This window comes from Pseudochaenichthys georgianus, chromosome 12 (assembly GCF_902827115.2).
Source record: "Pseudochaenichthys georgianus chromosome 12, fPseGeo1.2, whole genome shotgun sequence".
NCBI classification, from domain to species: Eukaryota; Metazoa; Chordata; class Actinopteri; order Perciformes; family Channichthyidae; genus Pseudochaenichthys; species Pseudochaenichthys georgianus.
This window is the reverse complement of record NC_047514.1, coordinates 19,641,197-19,666,856: the sequence shown is the minus strand read 5'-3', so window position 1 is coordinate 19,666,856 and position 25,660 is coordinate 19,641,197. Positions and strand designations below refer to the sequence as shown.

General features: G+C 40.1%; 1 protein-coding gene across 1 annotated transcript in view; it reads right to left on the bottom strand.

The window, feature by feature from the left end:
• The window catches only part of LOC117456466 (potassium/sodium hyperpolarization-activated cyclic nucleotide-gated channel 1), a 74,125-nt gene that overhangs the window by 5,478 nt on the left and 42,987 nt on the right, over nt 1-25,660 (bottom strand). The window contains exons 5-7 of the mRNA XM_034096367.1: nt 20,732-20,878; nt 16,959-17,199; nt 7,115-7,279 (exon numbers count right to left, since the gene is read on the bottom strand). Of these exons, the coding sequence (XP_033952258.1) occupies nt 7,115-7,279; nt 16,959-17,199; nt 20,732-20,878 (553 nt within the window). The remainder of the gene's footprint in view (nt 1-7,114; nt 7,280-16,958; nt 17,200-20,731; nt 20,879-25,660) is intronic.

The following is a 25,660-nucleotide window of genomic DNA, read 5'->3' as shown; positions in this document are numbered from 1 at the left end:
AATTCCACAATTTACAATAACCATAAAGAATGTTATCTATTTAACATATTTACTTTGACTGACTGTTTAAATATATTTAGGGATGTGTTTCCTGTTATTACTGTTGACCTTGTGTATCGACAGGCTGTGAAGCATTACTCGTCGGTAAAGAAGACAGAGTTGACTTTTAGTGAGCTGAAGGCTTTAGCCTCAGTCAATCATTAAGCCCCGTCCTTGAGGGCAGGAGATTTCTGCGCCGGGTTTACAGTTGAGCTGCATTTTCTGGACGGCTTTCTCCCCTCAAGGCTGCCAACAAGCCGTGCATTCAGCTTTAACACAGGATTGATGTTATGTTTTTCAGATATTTTGTCCAAAACTGACACTACAGCTAAAACAAGCCACAACTAGCACCACATACTCACTATGAGACTATACTGTTGACTTACAATAATGCTCTCACTGCATTTGTAAAGGTGACATGGTTAAACTCTGTAGATTGGAAGGACAACACATTATTTCTCCAAATGAAGCCTGTGAGGATTTGAATGTTTGCTGGTTAGAAACTATATCTTAAGATTGCATCAGAGCTGCCTCTTCTAATTTCTCTCCTAATCTATCTCTGACATTTTATTCTCTTCTTCTTCTTTATCTGTTAAAGTAAAAGATAAATAACAAGATAAAAACACACTTGTAAAAAAACTGACTTTTAAAACTATATATACATACTTACATTTAAGTTATTTTAGGAAGCAAATTGTTTTACTTTACATATTTTTCTTAAAAACCGCTACTTAAAAAATCTCAATTGCTGGCTGATAATCATGAGTATGATGAGTATATGTAGTGTACAAATTCATAGTCACGATAAGCTAAGAAAACTAACCAAGTACCAGGCTGGAAACATGTTAGTGTTACTTAAACTACACAACAGTAACTGTCATACACCCACGCACACACACACACACACACACACACACACACACACACACACACACACACACACACACACACACACACACACACACACACACACACACACACACACACACACACACACACACACACACACCACACACACACACACACACACACACACACACACACACACACACACACACACACACACACACACACACACACACACACACACAGACACACTTACGATAACACGCCCGATTGGGCACCTTGTTCTTATAGAAACACTAGCCTGCTTTAGGCAATCCATTTATATATATATGCAACTCTCTAAATAATAAAGACAGACACTTTAAAATCCTACGTGTATATTATATGTTCCATACATCCTGGACTGTTCCTGATTGATTACCAGCTCTGAACATGTTTGCTGATTAAGCATTCCTGATCCATAAATTGACGTTTTTTTAAACATTATCAAGGGAATAAACTATTATCACCTAAAACAAAATGAAAACAAACAAACAAAAACATTAACAAAATGTAAACACCACTCATGGGTAAATAAATGTTTGATTTGTACATACAAATCGTGTTGAATAGAAATAAAATGTATCAGCTATGGGTCAAATCAGACAACTGCAGGATTGTGTTAGTAATTTGATATCCTGGCACAATAGTAACAGTAATATTAGTTCAATATTAAAATGAATTTGATTTCAAATATGATTACAGTACTGTAGTTAACCCATATCTGACATTTAAAACATAACTTTTGTGAAACTATCTAAAAGCCAGTTAACACACCAAACAAACAAATCAAAATAACATCATAATGTTCACAAACATCATATAACTTATAAAGTATTTGGTAAATAATAAGTAAACACACATTTAGAGATGCATTCAAGGCCTTACAGAGACACATTTTGTATTCTGACTCGCAATGAAATTTGATATATAATTTCACCAAAGATTTGTTATCAATTGTTTTTGTTTTGAGTCCCTGCAGGACACGTTTTTTTTCTTCAGTTTCTTCTTGTTGAAGGTTATCATAAGAACATATATTTAGAGAGGATAACTGGTGAAAATGTGTGTGAGAAAATGATTCCTAATTCATTAAATAAACGTCTGCCCTCCACATGTAATCAACGTGACATTATGTATCTTAAAGCAGTTTAAGACTTTCTTTGATTAATGTCAGAAAATGTTTCTTCCAAATTTTTCACACAACAAAAAAAAATCATATTTCAAGCCAGACAATCAGAAACAAACCTTTTTTTAAATTGGTGAAAACATGAATAAATGATGATATGGGATTCCTGCATGTAAAAAAACGGTGTGTGGCATTGCATTAGTAAAGTGTTTACTAAACTGCAGGCATGATTTAGTTTGTGAATACACTTTGAACAAAGGGTTCAAAGATTAAATAACATGTGTGTTCGAAATCCAGTGAATTATTCTGTAATAGCCTCTTACAAAATCAACATGGCATGTGACACTGAATAACTTTTGTTTCTTTGATTGTCTTTGTCGTTGACATTTTGAGTGTGCCCATCAAAACATCTGCAGGACTTGGTTGTGGGTGGCTTGAGTTATGTGTCACTGATGCAGGAATCAAACAGTTAATGTAAGCTCTAGCAAGAGGTCAAACTCTTGGAGGATGAAATTGAGACCGAATCCATTTAGCAAGCCTCTATAGGTCAATTTGTCCCTGTTCGCATATTGGAATTGGAATAAAGTGTTTACCTGATGCCTACTCGTCGGCCAGGACACTCTTGAAAACGAGATGTGCTCGTCTCAAGACGGACTCCTGGTCAAATAATTTTTAGATAGAAGATAATGTCAAATGTGCAACACGTTATTGGTTTCAAAGCATGGATACTTTTCTTCTTTCCTTTTTTAGAGCAAGACAAGCATGTAACCAAATGCAGTTCATATATAGAAACGATACAACCAGCACGGATCATGACAGAGTATCTTCCCTCGTATGAGACAAAACCCCCTTCATGGTTAGTCTGAGGATGGATCGAATGAATCAGCTGGTAGATCTCATAAAAAGGGCAAATGTAGATTTGGACTGTTGAGGCCAAACGGCAAACATTATGTTAGGGCAAGTGAAGATTTGTATTTGATTTATGCTACTCCAAGAAAATGCAACCTTGTCTCCTGTGAATTATGTTCAATGGCAGATACTTGACAATTAGCGTTCAGTTATAACGCAAAAAGGGGGGGGGGGGGGGGGGGGGGTTCGTATATCACAGGGGAAAGTGAGTGTGTGGACATTTGGCTGGATAAAAGGCGAAAGCTAGAGATGGAGTTGTGCAGGGCTGCCCCACAGATGAAAAGGTCATTAATTTATGGTCTAAGATGAATAATATTTCTTCAGTCAATTAGTGTGTTTACATTTTGTTTGTATACTTAATGATTTAATCAAAAACGTATGATCACATCTCTTGTTCACACAAGATTTAAAGTGTTGCATTTGCAAGACTTTTTTTGGAGAAATTAAAAATACCTATGAACAAAATAAACTCATTGATTATTGGACCAAATAATTATTATTTGTTGACTAATAATTATTTTAGTCAAGGACAGACCTACGGGTTTTTGTTGCGTCTTAAACAACAAAAACAGTATTGTCATTTGTTGAATTTAAACACTGACCACAGTTTTTCCCTAGAGTAGTTGTATTTGCCATAATGACTATTAATTAGTGCATAAGTCATGAGCATATCTCATTGTGTTAATCTGTTTAGTACAAACCAAAATGTATTCAAAGTCTGAAAATGTGGGCCTTCCGTCGTACAACATTTGGAAAAAGCCGTCCTCCCTCACACTCCCGATTAGTTTACCTGCTCAGTTTAACTTATTTCTTGGATGGCTATGGGATCATGATTATATTATTTTATCCCATATACATTTAGCAGACATGGTTTGTATGGATTTTGGTGAAGGACATTTAGCAGATATGTCAGATATTGTGATATAGCCCAGTCATCCAGCCACCATTATGTCCCACCCACAAAAAATAAATATTGAACGTAATTCTGAGGAGAAAAGGTTGCCTCAACATTGACATTGAATTCTGATTGGCTCTGAGCGGTCTTGTTCCAAATCTATTGTTCATTGCTTGTTGCTGACTTGCCTGACACTACAGTATTTCAATGTTGAGTCAACACTTGGGTTGCAAAGCAATTCAATATTGATGTGTCAGGCAAAATAATAACCAAATACAAAGCCATGACAAATAAAAACAACGATAACAGATAGAAAAGTAGACACAGACTGCAAGCTTAACCACTGATATCAGACAACATTTGCACATTGTTATTATGCAAATTTAACTTCAGTTTTGCATTCAAGTGATATTGTTTTTCCCGTTAATAAATAGGGAAACAAATCACCAAACATTATGGCCTCTAGCGTTGTCAACAGGCTTATACGTTTGATGGTTGTTTGATCATTTATGATGAAAGGCTGCTCGATTTCTTCCTGCACAATAAATAATTAATTAGCTGTAAAAGTCACTGTACATTTTTCGTTTTCTGTGTTACAAAGGAGTAAGGAGCCAAAACAAACCAATACAAATGTAATTTTGTAATCACCAGTAACCTGTCGCCTTAATAGCTAATTTAGTTGGTGAGCATCCTTTTGCTAAATTCTGTTTGTGCTTATTCTCTAAGGAGGAAAACACTATTCAAACTTGTATAATGTTGTCAGAATATTACACACCAACATTACGACTGCCACATAAGTTGCAGTGGTAAGGCGTAAGCTTAAGATCCTGCTGTAGTGCCTTACTGACATCGTATAGTAGCTGAGCTACAAAGAAAACAATATTATACTGTAAAAAGTAAACATGTGCTGTTCACACTTGTCCATACATAACTGAGCGCTTTGATCTGTACCTACAAATTGTCATTTTGTTGTCTTATAAAAAGGGATGGGTACCAGATCTTAAGATACATTCAGTAGTATCTAAGATATAAACACATGATGAAAATAATCCTCAATATACACTGAACATATACTAGCTAAATCCTTCTTGTTGCTTGACACTAAAAGGTACTATTACTATCAAGTAATTTATGTATAAAAAGTAAAAAAGGAGAAAATTATCATTACAAAAGAAAACCTATTGTATTTCTAATAAAATAAAAGCAAAACCAAAGACATTATGTTCTCCGTCAGTCAAGAAACTATCCTACTGCACAACACTTTCAAATTATAATTTTTAATATATTAATTAATTTGTTTTATTTCCAATCAAAGTAAGCTATTAGAGCAGACTGAACACATTTGAATGGGTGGGAGAATGTGGAAAACAATTATTGCCCTGTTTGTATTACATACATGTGCCCCTTTTTACCTGTTACAAATATATCTTTCTGAACCATTATATCTTATTGTATTTCAACTACAATCTCACATGGCCAGGGTTCTTCTTTGAATCAGGCGTTAAAATAAGGAAGGTTGTTGAGGAGCTGAATAAAACTAAACAGGGTCCTGCCTTTTGGCTGGACCACAGAGCTATGCTGTTTCTCAATTCGGTATTTCCCTTAGTACACAGCCACGTTGTACACTGTGAACAATTGTTCAGTGTGTGAATTACAACTGAGTAGCTTCTCCCAAATCGCACACAGCTGCTGTGCCCTTCTGCCACTGTTGACTTGCTAGCTAGCTCCACCTCTGTTAGCTAGCTAGCTAGTGCTGCTGCTGCTGTTAGCTAGCTAGCTACTTCCACTGCTCTTAGCCGTTAGCTAGCTAGCTAACAGCAATGTTAGCATATGCGGTACCAAATCATTCAGAACAGAGTAGTTTTATGTTTATGAAAAGACCCCCCAAAACCCCCCAATGTATTACTTTTATTTATACAGTGTTGTGTTCACTGGAGCTTTTTGTTACAGAGCCAAGATGGCAATTGTTGGGGGTGAAAAGTGTTCAGTGTTCGGCTCTTAACTTTTTGACCGTACTTTCAGTGCATTGCATTTTGCCATACTTAACAGTGTGAACGCAGTTACACACTCAAAATAGCAAGTGTAAGTACGTGATGTACTTATGTATGTGAATTGAGACACAGCATTCATGCCTGAAACAGCTTCCTGGTGTCACCTGGCCCTGCTCTTTGTTTCTTTTTTTCTGGTTGATTTTGAGAACTCTGATATTGGGTGGGGTGCTGCTCATACAACACAGTCTCACGGCATTTCGTGTTAAAGTCACGAAATTAATCTATTGATTCGTGTCCATCAACACAATTTCGCAATTTTTTTCGTGTCACATAGAACGATTTTAAAAGCAGTGTAAATAATAACAAATTAGAAGGAAAAACAGATTTAAAAATATACAGATTTCAGTATTCTGACACAGAACGATTTTAGAAGCAATGTATTTCTATTGGTAGTATGTTTCGTGCCTGCACCAAATATTAACAAATTAGAAGGAAAAAGAGATGACAAAAAATACAGATTTCAGTATTCTGAGGCTCTTTGCCCCATTTCTTTTCCTCACAGACGGCAAAAAAACTTCGACATTATACAATTTAAAATAAAAGGAATAGGGTTAGGCTTAGGTAAGATATTGAGTAAGAAAATGTTTTTATGAACCACACAGCTTCCGGTCTTCCAAGACCCGACCGGACAAAAGACGTTGTGCAGGCACAAAACATACTACCAATAAAAATGCATTGCTTTTAAAATCGTTCTGTGTGACACAAAATCAATAGATTAAATTAATTTCGTGACTATAACACGAAATGCGTTGAGACTGGGTTAGCTCATACCCAGGAGTGCAGATGAGTGGAAAGAGGGCCAGACACACATGCATGTGAGGTTAGCTTCCATCCAGTCGCTGACATCCAGTGGGGGGGTCAACACCAAACCAACGAGGGGGCGAACTGACTCCCTCCCGGACAGCGACATGCACTGCCTTCCAGATAATCCAACCACAAAACGCTACTTTGGTTCTTTAGAAGGATTAATGCTGGTTCCAACAATTTTATCTTTAAGGTTATTTAATACAAAGAAAGACGGAAGTAAAAAGAAAATAAACACAAAAAAAAAACAGTGCATACAGGTCATGCAGCACAAGATGGCAGACAATGCTTTTATGAAGAAAGAAGGCAAACAAATACTGATAAAGACAAGACAACAAGGCACGATGACAGGCAGGAGATTCGACCAATCAGACAGGATATAGGTTAGATGTAGGCAGTTCTTACCAATGCGGTCCAAACGGTCAATGGCGACAGTTTCGAAAGCGCGTCGCATCATGGGGTACTCTTCAAGCACCTCATTGAAATGATCAACAGAGAGGGAGAAGAGTCGGCAGTAGGTGTCTGCACGCACACTCGCTGTTCGTCTGCCCTTGGTGAGCAGACAGATCTCTGCAAGGCGGAAATCACAGGGAGACAAAGGAGGACAAAGAGTGAGAGCATAAAACATTTGACACATAAAGAAGCACCAACTGAAGTGGAGAGTGCAGAAGGACATTAAGGAAATCAACCCCGGTAATTGCAATACAGATTACCTTACAGATGAACCTCTACTACAAAAGGTACGGAAGCAGAGGCTAATGCGAATGTAAATAAAACGAGAAGCCCATCAGCGTGGCTGTCACTTGCATTATACTGAGATAATTCATCATCCTGCAGAGAGCTAATGGTCCCATAATGTGATACAGTAGTCAGCTATACAAAAAATAAATGTAATGGGGACATATTTGAACAGACAGACTTGGAGGAACACACAGAGGCTGTCTTATCCTACATCAAGTTCTGCACAGACACTGTAACTGTGGAAAAACGCATTCGGGTCTACCCAAACCAAAAACCATGGATGACAAGAGCGGTGCGGTTTCTCCTGAGTTCCCGTGACACAGCCTTCACGTCGGGGGACGCAGCCCAGTACAGCTTGGCAAGGGCGAATCTGAGGAGAGGCATCAAGGCTGCAAAGGAGGACTACAAGGGACAAGTGGAGGAGAATCTCGCTCATAACAACACACGGTGTGTTTGGCAGGGCCTTCAACAGCTAACCAACTATAAGGGCAAAACATCTGGCACTACTAGAGCTGACGCCCACCTTGCAGAGGAACTAAACCACTTCTTTGCAGACCCCCCCACTTTTCTACTCTGCCCCTGTCCCTGCAAACTACCAGCTCCATACCACCTCTCACTCTCAAAGAACATCAGGTGAAGCAGACGCTGAAGTCTGTGAATCCTGGAAAAGCCGCAGAACCCGATGGAGTACTCGGAAAAGTACTCAAAGCTTGTGCTGACCAGCTTTCAGGGGTCCTGACCAGGATATTCAACCTGTCCCTGTCACAAGCTTGCATTCCATCCTGTCTGAAAACGAATACCATCATTCCTGTCCCCAAAAAGACACCAGTCAGAGAGCTCAACGACTACAGGCCCATAGCCCTAACATCGGCGGTGATGAAATGTTTCGAAAGACTGATAGCCGACTACATCAAAGCCAGCCTCCCACCCTCCCTCGACCCTCATCAGTTCGCCTATAGAGCCAACAGATCCACGGATGATGCCATCGCCACGGTCCTTCACACAGCTGTGAGCCACCTAGAAGGCCCAGGCAACTATATTAGGATGCTGTTTGTCGAATTTAGCTCAGCTTTTAACACCATCATACCTGACATACTAGTGGAAAAACTGTCAAGCCTAGGTTTCCCCTGCCTCTTATGCGCCTGGATTAATAATTTCCTTACAGACCGTCCTCAGACAGTGAAAATAGGCCCTTATTGCTCCTCCACCCGCCCTCAGCACTGGCTCCCCGCAGGGCTGCGTGCTGAGCCCTCTACTCTACACTCTCTACACACACGACTGCTCTCCCATTCACCCCGACCATCGAGAGCGTGCTGTCATACTCCATCTCGGGGTGGTATGCAGGATGCTCAGCTGCGGACAAGAAAGCCCTGCAGAGAGTGATCAGGATGGCAGAGAAAACCATCAGCTGCCCCCTGCCCTCTCTGGAACACATCTCCACCTCCCCCTGCCCTCTCTGGAACACATCTCCACCTCCCCCTGCCCTCTCTGGAACACATCTCCACCTCCCCCTGCCCTCTCTGGAACACATCTCCACCTCCCGCTGCCTCAGCAGAGCTAACACAATGATAAAGGACAGCTCTCACCCGGGTCACAGACTGCCCTCTCTCCTGCCTTCTGGGAGGAGAGACAGGAGCTTCAAGTCACGGACAAACAGACTCAAAAACAGTTTCTACCCCTGGGCCGTCAGGATGCTCAACCACCACACATAATAATAACTGTAACCATTCTCACACATACACACACTTTTAAATGCACTTTATATACTATTTTTTATATCAATATTTTTAACTATTTATTCCCCCGTAAGATTGTATGTTGTCTATCCTATTGCCGTGTTTTTTAGTGTTATGTATTTGTTTGTATTTTTTGCACACCGGGACAGAGTTGCACTCTGAATCTCGTTATACTCTGTGTGTAATGACAGTAAAAGGCTTTAACTTAACTTAATGGATAACTAAGCAGAGGTATGTTTACGCAGCATTCCTGTATGCCTGATCAGCCACTGTGGTTTCTCAAAGAAGTAAAGTCAACACATTCATCAACACACTTGACCCTTGGCATCAGATAATAACGTGGCATTAGTCTTATTTCCTGTCGGTGTTAGCTACATTTCCTCTAAAAGCAAAGATAAACACTTGAGATTACAAATGACGGATAGGAAAATATCAACAGGAAAATGTACTAATTTACTTGAAATGATACTCCTTCTGGGACCTCTATATCAGCATATGTATATGTTTAAAGTTGTTGCTCGTCTAGATGAAGCAAATAGTTAACTAATTACATTGATTAGCCGAGTGCTTCCCCCCTTAGGGTCTGGACCCCTCCAAAGGGTTGTAATGGAATACATTTTAATTTGGCCTTTTAGTGAAACTAAGTGCTAACTAATCTTTACAAGATTAATAGGATGATTAGATGGCTCATGGTGACTTTAAAAGGTTATGCTGTTGATTCAGAAAGTGATTTTGAATGCATTTTAATGACCTAAACTACAGAAAATAGACTAAAATCCAGTTTCTACAATACAATAAGATGATTTCATAAAACATCTGATAATGAAACCTTATCTTAGTATTATCACGACTTTTAGCTGCTTGTATAGACCAATCTGAATATCCTCACTTGAGCATCTAGTTTAGTGCACAGTCAATAATGTGTTGCTGTAGATGATATAAAGTGTTAACACCTGCCATTCACTGCGCCTGATCTCCCCTGTGCTTTCATGAATCAGTGATACGACGCAGAGGGCTAAATATCTTTCTATCCGCCCACCATTCTTTCATCCTACACTTTTTCTTCTCTTTATACGGTGGAAAAACACTACCCTTCTTCTAAATATCATCTTCCTTTGGCTTCTGTTCAACCACCAACACCACTCAACCTCCACCCACATCTGCACTTCTGTTGAACCTAAAGCACAATTTCCATCTTCATTAAATCCTTAAATGTTAACTTGTCGTGATGACTTGGCCACACCATGAGCTGTCATGAAAATAGAGCACAGAGTGTGAGAGCAACAGCCTCAAGCTGTGGGTGTGAATAGGTGTTAGTGCCGTAATGATGAAAAAGCTCCCTTAAGTTGTACCTCTGTTAAAGGAATGGTATGCTCATGACACTCATTTTTTAAAAATTATCATCCGATAAAACAGACCAGTCTCTGCCAGTCTCTCTTTTTTTTTTTTAATCCGATGACATTATCAGTGATTTTAAACTGATTATATACCGAAATAACATCAACACTGTGGGCGCCGCCATTTCCCGGACGTGACGTAATCCATGCGTTTGGTTTTCGAAGACACGTTGATCTCCATGTTATTTACTGTAGTTTCTCTCTTCAAATATGCCTCACTGTATCGCGAAATATTGCCATAATTCGGATAGGAACAATCCACGGAATGCTCGGTTCCATCTGTTGCCAAAAGGTAAGCGTAAGAAGTACATTCGGAGGCAGTGGCTAGCGAAATGTGGCCGGCCCGAACCGAGAGATTTACAGGCTCATGTATGCAGCGAACATTTCACATTTCCGGACGACTACTCTGAGAGTATGATCAAACATAACATGGGATTTAAAGAACAACCATTACTCAATGGAGATGCAGTACCATCGGTCTTTCTGGTGTCATCACCGACCAGGACACCAGTTCGGCCAGTTGAGAAATCGCCCTCTGCAAGTGTGAAGCGACGGAGGAGCGGAAGTAGTGCTCGGAGTAAGAATAAGGTATGTTATAGCGCATTTCCATTGCAGCGGCTAGCCCCGTTTTAACGTCCAGGCCAGGACAGTTTTTGGTGGCCTTTCCATATAGCGTAGTACCGGCTAGTGTGTATTTCCCCCCAGTTTTTCCGGCCCCATAAAATCGTGATTCTATGGCCAGGGACAACGAAGCTGAGTATGCTAAACTAGAGAGGGAATCGCTAGCAAGGGTGATACTACATGCATACATATAGTATCTTATATCATCTTCCCATTATACACACATGCATTTCCAAACATTTGGACTACCTATGTTGCAAATGTATTATCTTTTCAATTTACACACGGCATCTATTGCACGTCTGTCCGTCCTGGGAGAGGGATCCCTCCTCTGTTGCTCTCCCTGAGGTTTCTCCCATGTTCCCTTTAAACTGTGGGTTTTCTTCGGAAGTTTTTCCTTGTACGATGTGAGGGTCTTAGGACAGAGGGTGTCGTATTGTCATACTGATATGTATGGCTGAATTCCCCCATCCAATCTCTTCACATTGGTCAAAACTTGTTCCTCTGCTGACGAGTCCGAACTGAAATACTCCACCATATTTCCGTGTGTTGACAAAGTGAACGCATGGATGACGTCACGACCATCACGTGACTACTGAAAATGGCAAACATGGCGGCGGCCAGACGGAATATACAGGTCTTGATAAAAAAGAGCTATACAATCATTATCTACCGGGGAATATCGCTGATTTCTTCAGGGTATGGTTTAAACATAACGTTTCACTAAATACTGAAGTTTTGATTAATTATCTAATGAGTGGACCATTTCTTTAAAGCAGAGAAAAAAATGACAAACGGAAAGAAAGATGTGTCTTGTTATATGTCGTTTTGCAAAAGAGGCAGACACAAAGACAGATAGTGAAGGGTTGGTCCGAAGCTGTATGGTGCTGTGAGTTACAATCAGAGGTACATGTGTTTTTTCATATACTTAATGAGCTTCACAGGGGCTGTTAGACTGATCATTTAACCCAGGGGTGTCAAACTCAATTTCATCGCGGGCCACATTCGCATAAAGGTTGCACTCAAAGGGCCGGTTGTAACTATATAAATATATAATATATATATAAAATAATGTATTATATATTACATTATTGCCTCTGAATTGGATTATTATCGGATAGGATAATAACTTAGTAATTAACTACGTCTGAAAGCAGAAGTCCAGGGCAAATAATTGCAAGTCTCTTCAGTGTGCATGTCACAAAACGAGATGCATTGTGGGACATGTAGTTTATGGGCAACCTGCTTCTGTAAAGTGGCATGTAACCGTATAATAAACGTATTATATTCTTTGCAAGCTCTTGAGGGGCCACATAGAATGTAGTCACGGGCCGGATTTGGCCCCCGGGCCTTGAGTTTGAGACCCCTGATTTAACCCATGTCCCTTGCTTACAGTCTTAATGCTAAGCTAAGCTGCCTTAAAGCTCTAGCAACAGACACGAGAATCAATCTTTTCATCAGAATCTCATCAAGAAAGGAAATAAGTGTTTCTCCAAATATATCAGTTCTTGGAATATTATATATTGGGAATTTCTAGTAATACATGCATGATGTTTTAGTTTACTACCAGTAGGAGTCACTAATAAAGCCACACAGATGAAAACTGCTGTTAGATTGCCTTGCATGTAGTACACACATTACAAAGCTGTTAAACCCAACACACTTCATCCCCAACCCGAATTGGACCAGCTGTAAAATAATGGAGCAAGCAAAAGAAAACATGATCTCTTTTCTCACTTTCTTCTTTTGGGATAGGCTTTTTTTAAACTGAACTTATTCATTGTGTCCGTCTAGACTGAGCTCCAGTTGTCAATGGTTGTTTGAGAACATGAAGGGAGACATCGAACTGACAGATATTTTTGAAAGCCACTTATGTTCACCATTTTAACATGATACTATTAAGCTGTCTTTGGCTCTTTTTCTGCTGTAACAAAGTACATTTCCGCTCTGTGGGACTAATAAAGGTATTCTGATTCTGATATACACATGTATCACAGCAAAAAGGGCAGCTATACTTCTGCTTTCTCTACAAATGTAAATATCCATATGTGTGGGCTATGTCTATTATTTAGGAATTAGGAGGGACCTAATTCAAGTAGTCAATAACTCAATGTTCCTAAACCATGTTAAATTACTTATTTTATTCAACACTATTCCATATGAAAAAGAGTGGTAGACAGTTACATTATCTCAACTAGTGTTCTCAGGTATAATTTGGAGGGACTTTTACTTCTATTTCCTGCTACTTAATACTTCTACTTTACTGCTACTGATATTCAAATATTGTACTTTTAAATGCCTTTCTGTTATCTGACAGCTTTATTTAATTTGAAGATTAAGATTGAGATAATAATACAATAATAATACAACAATACTTTAAAACATATTATGAAAGGTAGATACACTTTATTGATTTCTTGGTGAAACCAACAAGCTTCCTGGCAGTATATATACTATAACATCTGCAGCATTAAAGTGATGAATACATCAATGCATAAGGTATTACTACTTTTTCAGCCACTGAACATTAGCAATTTCATCTAAAAAGCCTGTGTGTGTGTCCATAAGTGTGCATGTGTTCATTTGTGTGTGTGTGTGTGTGTGTGTGTGTGTGTGTGTGTGTGTGTGTGTGTGTGTGTGTATAAGGCAAGGCCATGTTAACACTTCAAGAGATTCAATTGACACGTGTCTGTTGCCATAGCCACAAAGCATCACACTTGACCCCAGGAGCATTTATGGAAACTTGCTATCACTTCCTGTGTCACATACTCTCATGGCAACGGCTCCCTTACTCCTTACATGGTTGTGACTGAGGAGAGACTCGGAGTCCCGGATGACTGAGGCATTCAAGCCCAGTGGGGATATCCATGCACTGTATGTCATTATCTTAGCATTACACTCGATTAGTCCCTTAGCCTCACAGTGACTTCACTCCAGAGTGATGGCACCAATATGTAATACCAGACTACTATGATACCTTAACAGCATGCAGGCGCGGCATTTACCATTTCTTAAGGCGCCGTGTGACCTACTGTCCTCATAGATGTCCTGCTCATCACTATGCTAATACTTTCATGTGGCTGGGCTCCGTTTTGTTGCTCTGCCTCCCTCTGTGTCTGTCTCCGTCCCCCGCACCGATTTCTCATTCTGGCCACGGTTTGGCCTGGTTGTAAGGGGAGTGTGAATCATCGGGAAAAAGGGGCAAGAGTGAGATGCCTGGTACAGCCAGCTGCTCCCAACTCATCTACAAATGCTGTGCAAACGGGTAAGAAGAGCAGCTGGGCAGAAGGCGACAGCAGGTGGCCCGGCACAGACACAGCGATATGAACAGTGCAACCTTTATTATTTGGGCGGATATAACACACATCCTTTAATTAGAAGATGAAATGAGAACAATTAATATATGTTCACTGTTTTATCTGTGTGTTATTCCCTTGCTATTGAACATATTACAGATACTAATCTTATACTGTGAACTGTCAGGTAGCTTACTGAGCTGGTATATGTACAGAATTAATCAAATACAACAAACTAAACCTAATATTTGTGTGGTACAGAATAACCGTCAAACTGTTTTAGATAAAGCAAACCGTAAAGCTGCCTCAACACGTTTCCTGGATTTATCAATTTGGTCTGAAGAGGTTCATCTTCATTGGAGCAGTTGGTTGGGACTCCAGTTGGTGAACATTCCAGCACACTAAGTCCTATAGGAGGCCAGGTAACTGTTCATTTCCAACTTTACACTGAGGATGAGATCTGAAAGGATTACTCACTGAATCAATCATTTGATTGACAGAAAATCTTTTGACAACTTACATTGTTCTTTGTTTCTAGCGTCAAAAGTGTGAGGATTTGCTGCTTTTTGCTTTATATGGTAAACTCAAATAACTGTGTGGGGGTTTGAGCTTTTTAACAAGGTTTCTCGGTTAACTGAGAAAATAATCAGCGTATTAATGTACCGTAAAAAGAATGTTTGGTTAGAGCTTTATTGTAGTCTTTAAACTGGATTGTGTTTTTCCACGTTGGTGAAGCAGAAGATTGAAATATCATTATTTCTTAAGTTGCTATGGCAAACAGCTGTTGCTCCTTTGAACATTCAGTGCACACGGATGAACATTATCATTATTCTGAAATTGTAAAGGCCACCTAGTTAATGTAAATCCAAACCTTCTCTTTTAGCTGTTTGTGGTCTCCTCCAGCTTCTAAAGGACATATCTGGCTCTCTTGATGGGAAATGCTACACAAGATTCAAAAGCTTTTCATTATAGCTGCTTAAGAGCCACCATTTGATATACAATGTTAAAAGATTTCGCTTCCTAAAACATTTGATCTTTTTTTATGTGCTTGGTCCAAATACGTTTTCGTTGTCACAAACAGTATAGTTGTTATACCATAGATCTTGAACAGTTACAGTTGATTACAAGCATCTAACTATCAACATATAGCTTTGCCTACCACTGTTCTGAATAGGCCATTACACTGCTGTGGTTCAAATTGAACTGTTCATATCTTAGACTGCACTTTAACTTGTATCCATGTATTTTTTCTTTTTATGTTTATTTTATTAGCTTTTCTTTTTAATTTTAAATGCCATTTTCTTAATGTCTTTCGTTTTTTGTAAAGCACCTTGAATTGCCTTGTGTTGAAAAGTGCTATATAAATAAACTTGCCTTGCCTTGGTTTCTTTTCTTTGTGTCTGAACTGTTTGATAAATGCGTTCACACTCACTGCCATTAGGATCTATTTGTCAGAGCCTTTTAGGCCGAAGGTTTTTTCCTGACATCTCAGCTTAGCTTCTTAAACAAGATCTACTTGTTCTGTGCCACCATGATTCTTTAGCAGGATATCTCTTGAGCTGCAGCCTCAGAGGATTAATTGTTTGAACAGCACTGCCACTGCCACATATCTTCCCATATGACATGTCCACTCCATGTAGAATTCAAAAAGCACCCACTCCCCCGGCAACCTCATATTTAAAGCAAGTAGCTTTCGACACTTAGCAGCATGACAGCAATTTGAACAAGCAGAAAAAAGGACAACTGATTTTTTTCTTGACTCACTGCCTTCCTTAGCTCGCCTGTGAGACATGAACTGAATGGAGCAAGACACACCAAAGCGAAGGTATTCTTAGACTCCTCAGCCTCTTTCCATAGTGGGAATGAACCCAAGAGATAAAATATGCAAGAACCTCTAAAATAGGAAACTTTGCTTTGCTTTCACATTGACAAAACCTGCAGTAAACAACGTGCAATGCGATTACATTATTTGAAATAAAACATTTTATGATATCTGTGATGTTTTTGAGAGCAAATGGGTATGCAGCAGGAACCTATGGAGGGGTAGAAGAGTTCATCCATGTGCATGTGTGTGTGTGTGTGTGTAGTGTGTGTGTTTGTGTGTGAGGATGGGGGAGGATCTTCTGTATGTCCTAAAGGGACGCCTGATCCACGCCTTGGCCTATTCCATCGACCAGATGAGTGGTTACGTAACGGCAGAAGCTGAATAACGTCCAACACTGGTTAATGAGAATCTACAGCTACAATAAGTGAACTTCCAACAGCATCAAACGCAAGACCTCAGGCTAGACTCGTGTCTCAATATATAACCGTACACTGTGGGAATGCATGCGTGACTGTATGGCGCTCTTGCATGGCAGGACCCACATATATAATTCATATTTGCATTTTCATGTGGAAATCTGTGAAAAATAAATAATTCAAATTTAATTCCAAATTGTTAAGTTTTTGATCTGACCTCCAAAGTAGGATCCATCCGTCAGCTTCATCTCCTTGCTGAACTTGGTGATGACACTCGCAACACCATGTTGAATGAAGTACATCTTCTTCCCCACCGTGCCTTCCCGGATGATGTAGTCGTTTGGTTGAAAGACTTCGAACTTTAACTTGCTCAGCATCCCCGTCACGAAGTTGGGGTCCGCGTTGGCAAACAAAGGCATGGTGGCCACGAGCTTACGGCAGTTAAAGTTGACAATTTCCTGGAGGAGAAAAAAACAAAGAAATATATTTCAATAGATTCCTCGTACAACTTGTTAGACTTATACAAAAACCCAGCACAAATCCTGCATCTCTGCCGGCATCATTTGGATGCATATTGCTGCTTTATCCCTAATGCTCCTAAAGCACTCCCCATCACTCTTGAGAAGAAACTTTTTGGCACGCGTGTCATATCCTGATGAGTTTGCCCTCTGGTGTCGGCTGCAGGCCATCTCTCCGGTCTCATCCTGTCCCCTCGGACCCAGCAGGAGATTAGGAGCTTGTTGTCTGTTTACCCACACATCTCTGTTGCTGTGCAGATGGAAAGTCGGGGCACTTGGCATATGCGTTGGTGTGTTGGTTGACCCCCCATGAGGGATAACTCTCCTCCAGTGACAACAGGACACTAACAGAGGGATAACCAATCTCTGGGACGCTCGCAAAAGAGATGTTACCTCAGCCTCAGATGCCGGTGTCGGCTAATGCCAGGGGGCTCTGACCTCAATCATGCACTAGAACTAATGAATTAGATTGTAAGCAATTTTCATGCCTAGCCAGGAGTCCTCTTGGGGAAACAATCTTTGGCTATGCCTATTTAAAGATGTGTCATACTGTATGGCAGAGAATAAAAGAAAGTGAGACACTGGAAAAGAAAAGGTGGGGAGAACAGCAAAACAGTTAGCCTGTTATATTATATTACAGTCTTTGATGAAAAACTGCACTTATTTTCAGACGGTTTAACACTACCGTATAAACATGATGTACATTTTTATTGAATTGGTTTTGTTACTCTGATAATGCTCAAGCAGTGGTACAGTTGTGAGCAGGACCTTTTTCCTGCATAAATGGACTTTAATATCTGAGAAATAGCGATTGAATTGCAAACCATTTAATGCAAAGACATCTTTATTTCCTTTTCTTTGAGTCTGCTGGTGCGTCACTGTTGACCACATTGTTCGATACTAGAGCCTATCAATTAAACGCTTTTTGGCAGCAAACAATCACTTATTGGATGCAGGAGCGACCTTGAACGCAACACCAAGGAGACTTTTCTAAGTGGTTTCAGCCCACAGCTGCAGCAAAGCAACCGACTGCTCAATGTGATGGATAACCTGGGGCAAACAAGTGTGAATTGATTTTCATTACCAAACGAATACAACAAGTAAAGTGTTCTTGGAAGGAATGTATAGGTACGGTAATAGACCGAAATATATAATAAAAGAACCCCACTCGTGTTAAGACTCACGTCTCAGCAGACACATTCTAAATGATTCCTACCCTTGTCAGTTGCTTTAGACCAGCATGATTCACTGATGACTCATACCTGTGACCTACACACCAAACCCAGAGCGGTGTTATCCACTGAAGCAGAGTTGTCACAGGAATACCAGGTAGTCATAATTGCTCGAGCAGTCTCAATCCTGCGCACCTGGTTTCCTCGTGCAGGACGTGTGATAAATGACATGCCAGAATCAGTTAAAGTACACTCAGGCTGATTTCATGGGCCCTCCTTTTGGGTCCAAAGCGAGTCTGAGTGCTGGTAAGTGGAGCTGATTCTGATCCCAAATTGACCCATAAGTCAGCTCCGCCAAAATGGTGCAGGCAATCAGCCCGACTCAGCAAGCCCAGCCCCAGTGGGTCTACCTGGCAAGGGCCTGGCACTGAGCTGCATTGATTGATTTCTAGCTGCTAAATGGTCGGGGACTGGGATCCGGAAAAGGGATGCAGAGACTGAAAAACAAACCTAACTGCTGCTTTCCTTGTAGCCACTTTACGACAGAGGCTAAGTGGGTAGAGCCCTGCAACACAGAGAGGTGCAGCACTGACAAATTAAGATGCATCTAATAGAGTAAGCTATCATTTGTTACTGTTTGTAAAGTGTACAACGGCTTTTGGAGTAATATGATTTAAATAGGACTTGGCAAAAACAAGCTCAGTATGAAAGGTGGCATTGGCACTCTCTTGAAGGTTGGCATTACTCAACTTCCTTTCAAAAGGACGAGAAGAGAGCAAGAGGTGAAGGGAGGTGTGTAGGTAGAAAGTGATCAAGGTGAAGCCTGGCTGTAACACAGGGTGTTTGCAACATTAAGTAATTGAGTGTTTTCCTTCCTTTGTTTCACTCACTGTTCTGACATGCTCTAAGCCACACTTGGTGTAAGCCGCTTTTGATTACCTCCGCCAAGGAGTTCGACTGATTGTCAGCAGGATTACAGAAAAACGACTGGTCCAATTTTCACTCAGTGGAACTGTTTTGACTGGGCCAAGAAGAAACCATTTCATTTTAGAGAGGATCCAAAGCATGTCTTTCTGTGCTTATTTTTGCTCACATGTGTTTTATTTTAATGACATCAACCTGCAGATGGAAATTAGCCTCAATGGCTACATCTGGCCTGTTGACATGATGGACTCAAGTGCTCATGTTAATGAATGTGCACAAATCACGTGGTTGATACATACACACGTTATTTTTCATTAGTCCTAACTGCCTTGGTAACTGAGTCCACTCTTCAAGTGCCGCTATCATTTTGTTTTGAATTGGGTTTCTTGAAAAAATATAAAACTTTGGACGATATAAAAAATGCTCACTCTATAAAGTTGTATGTGTATTCTCTGTATCCTTATGTCACCTGCATCATAATGTCCATCCATCCATCCATCCATCCATCCATCCATCCATCCATCCATCCATCCATCTTCTCCCGCTTATCCGCATCATAATGTAAACTAGTTTATTTGCTCTGTTTTTAATCAGTTTGATTTTCCTTGTCTGTGTCATAAGCATAACTTGTAATTGTGTGATACTGTCTCTAGGCAGGTTTGGTCTGCTGTGCACGGTGGACGTTTTGGTCTGGAGAGTCATACCTTTAAATCCCTGCACCTCCCTGTGAGTGTCTGGGGTCGTGCAGCAGCTCCCCACACTACTACGCTCTGACTTAAATGGGGCTACATGAAAGATGGTCACGACTCCTACGCTTGCTTTAGTTTTGAGTCTTCTCCTCTCGCATATGCCTCTGTGTAATTACCCGTGTAATCTGCTGATACGAGGAGGTCAGACAGAAACTTAAAACTTAACACAGACTCTGTAATAAAGAGCACCATTCTTTCTAATTGCTGCTTTTTCTGAGTAATATCCTCAGTTAATTCAAGCTGTGGATCTAGGTAATGTTTCTATGCAGATTATTTTCATCATGTTGACAAATGCTCAGTGTGGGTTCACCCAGGATGCTTAGGAAAATCTGTTTTGCTTCTTTTTGTTCTCCTTTGACCTTGTAAAAGGAGATGACAGGTGCTGGTATTTCAGTTTCATCTCCAAATGAAAATGTACTCTTCATCTTCAGGGAATAAACTCATTCATGTTGCTAAACAGAAACCACTGTGACAGCTCACCTGTCAAGATTGTGTTTTATTATTTGAATTTTAAAGTGTGTGTTCCAAAAATAAAGCCATCAAATGGCCACTCTTAAGAGCATGTTGCTAAGGAAGGAAACTACTGAATCCATTCAGTTTAGGGTCTTAAGAGAGAAGATGTCTCACCTCCTTCAGAGGGTCGTTGAGTTCACTCAGGATGTTGTCCTCATCAAAGATTTTGCCTTGGTAGCGATGCTCATAGTAGTCGTGGATTTTCTGCCGCATGTCTGCTGGAAGCTTGTGGAAGGACATGTATTGCTCCACTTGTTTGTACTGGGGAGACAAAGAAAAGCCGATGGAAATCAGTTGCTGAATAAATATGTACACCAAATATCCTAGTGCTAATAAGCAACACAAACAAGCAGAGAACACCTTGGATAAACAACAAAGTCTACAAGAGTGTTGTTGTCACAGAGTGTGTATTTGTGTCTCGGTATTGAGGACAAGCCGTGCTCACACAGTGCCATGTCCTGGTTCTGTGTGGGGGGAGGCAGAGAGAGAACGAGGGGGGGAGGCAGAGACAGAACGAGGGAGGCAGGTGGTGAATGAAGGTAAGAACAAGTACAGACCCGGGGCTTTGTCAGAGCACTTCCTATTATCTCCCCCATGCAGGAAGCCGGGTCCCGATAGGCAGCCGAGCTATGATCTGATGTGAACTAGCAAGGCATACCTGATATCCTGGAGAGATTTAGAGCTGCATAGACAGCAAACCAGCAGCACAGAATGTAGGACTGATCATTTTTGCATGATTTTTCTTGAATGTTTTTGTTGTAAGATATTTAATTCTGAGCATTTGAGTAGCACAGATTACAGTACTGATGTGCATCTGCCAAGGTGACGCCAAAGAGATTCTCTCTCTTGTCTGTAAATCATTTTTCTTTTTAAGTTAAAATGAATTGAAAGCATCTTTTAACTTGCCTTCCCTACAAGATGTAAATGGCTTTTCATGACAGTTTATTGATTATAAATGTGTTAGCTAACTTCATGTATTCACAATAATTATTTCAAGCAAAAATCAACATCAAAATTACATTTCAAAATGATAATAAAATAATATGAAATAATTGTAGCAATTTCTGGCTTAAAATAATTAATACACCATTTTAGTTATGATTCTTAAATATTCGTATGTTTTTTGTAGTTTCCTGTACTAATTCATACTGCAAGGTAAGATATCAAAATGAATCAAAGCAGTATTTTCTACATTATAACAATGTAACTATTTATGCAAAATTAGCAGTTGTTATGATTTTCCTATTAAAGAGTATTTCATTTAATTTAAATCCCTGGTTAAATAATGTTGTGGTTAGTTAGTTGCTAGTTGTGCTTTAGAAACACATTTCACTGCAATGAGTTTCAGTTCTCCAGATTTAGAGGTTGAATCTCAAAAGATTGGATTCAAATAATAAATAAATAAAAATGTATAATGATATCAAAACCGTGGCTGTTATTGTTGTTACTCACAGTACACTACACAGGCCAGAAGAAGAAAGGCAGAGGGAGGGAGGACACAGATGAAAGAAAGGATGAGATACTTTGTGTCCTCTCTATCAGAGAGCCAGATGGCCTGTGACTCTACTTTTTTTCTTCTTGCTGCACATGCATGGCTGGACGCATGACTTTTCCATTTGTGCAATTCTGCCAGTAACAAAGATGTAAGAACGTCCTGTTCTGGTCATTAGTTTGGGAAATCAAAATCCGTCCACATTAACCTGAAGGTGAGTATTGACCCAAATGAGAGAAAATAAAGATAAAAACTCATACAGCTCATCTATTTTCATCAGTCTCTGTTTTTTTCACACAGGTTTTCCACAGACAGAGCCAGGGCTGTGAAAACAATCCTCCCAGCAGGTCCAAGGCCCTGACACACTGAAAATAAACACCGTCTCTCACACTGCCTCTTGTAATCACAGTGGAGCAGTGGGTGAGAGCCAGCAGTAGCAGAGAGGATGGTAGTCTAGTCCAGTGTCGGGCTCTATGGCCACGGTGGTGCAGAAATGCCGCACAATATATGATTTTTCAGTGATGGAGACGACGCTTCTTATCTCTTTAAAGGGGCCCTATTATGCTTCTTTGGGTTATCTCTTGCTGTAGTGTGTTGTATAGTATTTTGGGCATGTAAATGGTCTGCAAAGGCTTACATCCCAAAGTTCCCTCCAGAGCAGGGGTGTCAAATTCAAGGCCTGCGGGTAAATCCAGCCCACAACCTCATTGTATGTGGCCCGCAAGAGCTCTGAAAGAATATAATGCTTATTATACGGTTACATGCCACTGTACAGAAGCCTGTTGCCCATAAACTACATGTCCCACAATGCATCTCATTTTATGACATGCACACTGAAGAGACTTGTTTGCCCTAGACTTCTGCTTTCAGACGTAGTCAATTATGAAGTTATTACCCTATCCGATAATAATCCAATGCAGAGGAAATACTGTAATATATTACATCATTTTATATATGTATATTTAAATAGTCTTAAAGTTACAACAGGTCCTTTAAGTGCAACCATAATCTTAATGTGGCCCGTGATGAAATTGAGTTTGTCAGCCCTGCTCCAGAGGAACTGGAGAAGCTGGTTTGATATATTCCCAAATTTGTAATTGTATTGGTTAATTATCCAGTCATACGTTTTAATGGAGTAATTTAGATAAATGCTGACTACATTCCTCCTCTCTATGTCTCTCACTGTGCCTCATATCTCTCTCTCTCTACAGATAGTCAGTACTACACTCACAATGGGGTGAACCATTTAGTACCAAATTAACCCACTTCTGTTCTTGCCAGTGGCACTGTCAGCCTTCCTGTTGATATCATACAGTCAGAGGGGCACTTTTTCTATCTGCAAGAAATAATATCCATGGAAATATGAAATATCACTTCTTGTCATCTGTTCTGCAAAGAGTGCATCTTGATACATGTGTTTTTAAATGGACCTAGTGAGAATTTTATTTTAAAACCTATTTATGTCATCTAGGGAACAACCAAATGTGTTTGTATCTCTGGCTTAGAAAATAGCCATTTCCTGTTAAAATAATTAATTAAATGTTTGCAGAAATGTCATGACACTTAATTTAACAGTAGTCCAATTTCAAAAACCATTATTGGAAGAAATAATGATGAAGAAATAAATGGAAATCTTGACGAGCGGTAAAGAGAAATTGATGGTCCTCATGTCTGGGCGGTAAATATGTATCTTTTCATCTAACTGTGGGCAAGACAGTGAACAAGCAAATCCCTCAAAAATGTTGAACTAATCCCAGACAGCATTTTTGCTTCTCTACAATGCAAATGCTTATAGTATACAGTAGTATTTACTGTTTCATACTTAAGTGCCTTTTTGAAATATTAATGACATTAACGGCTGCACATTTAACTTGTTGAATGTCAGGCTATTGTTTTGAAAACCTTAGTGCAGACAGGAAATATAGTTTGTATTACACTCATGGTGAAATAAGGCAGTGATTATATATGTCTTCACACAAAGCCCTACAGCTGATGTCTGCAGGCTTACAGTGACTCAGCTCTGAAGACTCACAGCAGGCATGTCTTGCTTTACATTGCATTTCCTTCCACCCTCCCCACCATTCCTCTGGTCCCCCTGTATCTTTCTCACAGTTTCTCTCATTTTGTTTCCTTACATCGTTTCAATGAAAGCCTTCCTTTCTTTCATCATGAAGTCGTTTTTATTGTAGTTCATCGTGTCGACAATAATCAAGCTTTGTGCAAGTTCAATCAGGAAGACGTTACTCATTCTTTCTCCCAATTCCCCAGCTGCCTCTAATAGGCCTGTATTGGCATTAACCTTTTGCCACGAATAGCCAATCATTGTGCTGCAGTTAAACCTTAAATATGTTCTTCTCTTCCCTGTGATCAGCTGTCATTTCAGGCGACATGGCTGCGACCCTCATCCATCCCCTCCACCTCCAGTGCCCAGGTAAAGCTCATCACAAGTCCACTCCTTACCAAATCTGCATCTATACTCTTTATCCTATCAACATCTGATCACCACCCATGTCTGGACCCCAGGGGGGATATTCTACCTACGGCTGCACCTCCCTGTAAAGATACATCATATTACGATGGGTCTAAATGCCAGACACTTCCTAATTCGATCATCTTGCTCGGGTCAATACATATTCTTAAATTAAAAAAAAGTCTCTCCTGATTGGAATAATAACTTACATGAGTCTTTCCCTTCCCTTCTCATAAACCTCATATGTCCTTAGCTGATGTCTAAACTCACACCAACACCCCTCTCTGCGTGTTACCTCCCCCCCCGGCTGTGGCAGCGATAGATGTAATGTCTACAGGCTGAGTCCCCTGAACCCATCCCTGCTGCTCCTCAGCCTGCTCCACTGATATGCACAGCCATGCAGCAAATCAGCCCGAGCAGACTCTGGCTACACACTGGGGCTCTGATACTGCAAACATGGCACTCGCAGCTTCCATGTTGTCAGTTTGATGCCCTGGGGGAAGTCGAAAGGCCAAAGTGGGATGTAGATTAAGCCGATTTGCTGTGAAGCAGATGTACATCACATACTGAGAAAGACACATGTCACTAACTCAAACAGTGACTTCCGACCGCTGACTTGTTTGCTGCCGGCGACCCTCAGCCATTAATTGTTGTATAAATGTGCTCTGACATCGGCTAATCTTGCAACGATCCAACATATAACCACGTTTTCAACTATGATAAATTCCCGCTTATAAGGAAATTGGCTCCATGCTGGGAATTAGATTTGGTGTTAGATAGTGGTGTTTTACGGAAAAGGGCTTTTTATTTTCTGATCTGATATTAGTTCTGCTGTCAATCCATACCTGAATAAAAAAAGACATGCAGATTATTAGCGTAAGGATGGCCTTTTTCCTTATTGCTATCTTTTAAAGGATAACACTGAATAATTAGGACTCATGATCCCATTTAATTTAACTTCTTTAGCGTGATGTTGACTCTCCTTATGTGGAATTTCCACCTTTTCCTTTCTTTTGTTTTTGGTTGTCTGTGGCTTTGTATTATAATGACACTGCAGCAATTAGTACTGTGTTTTACATAA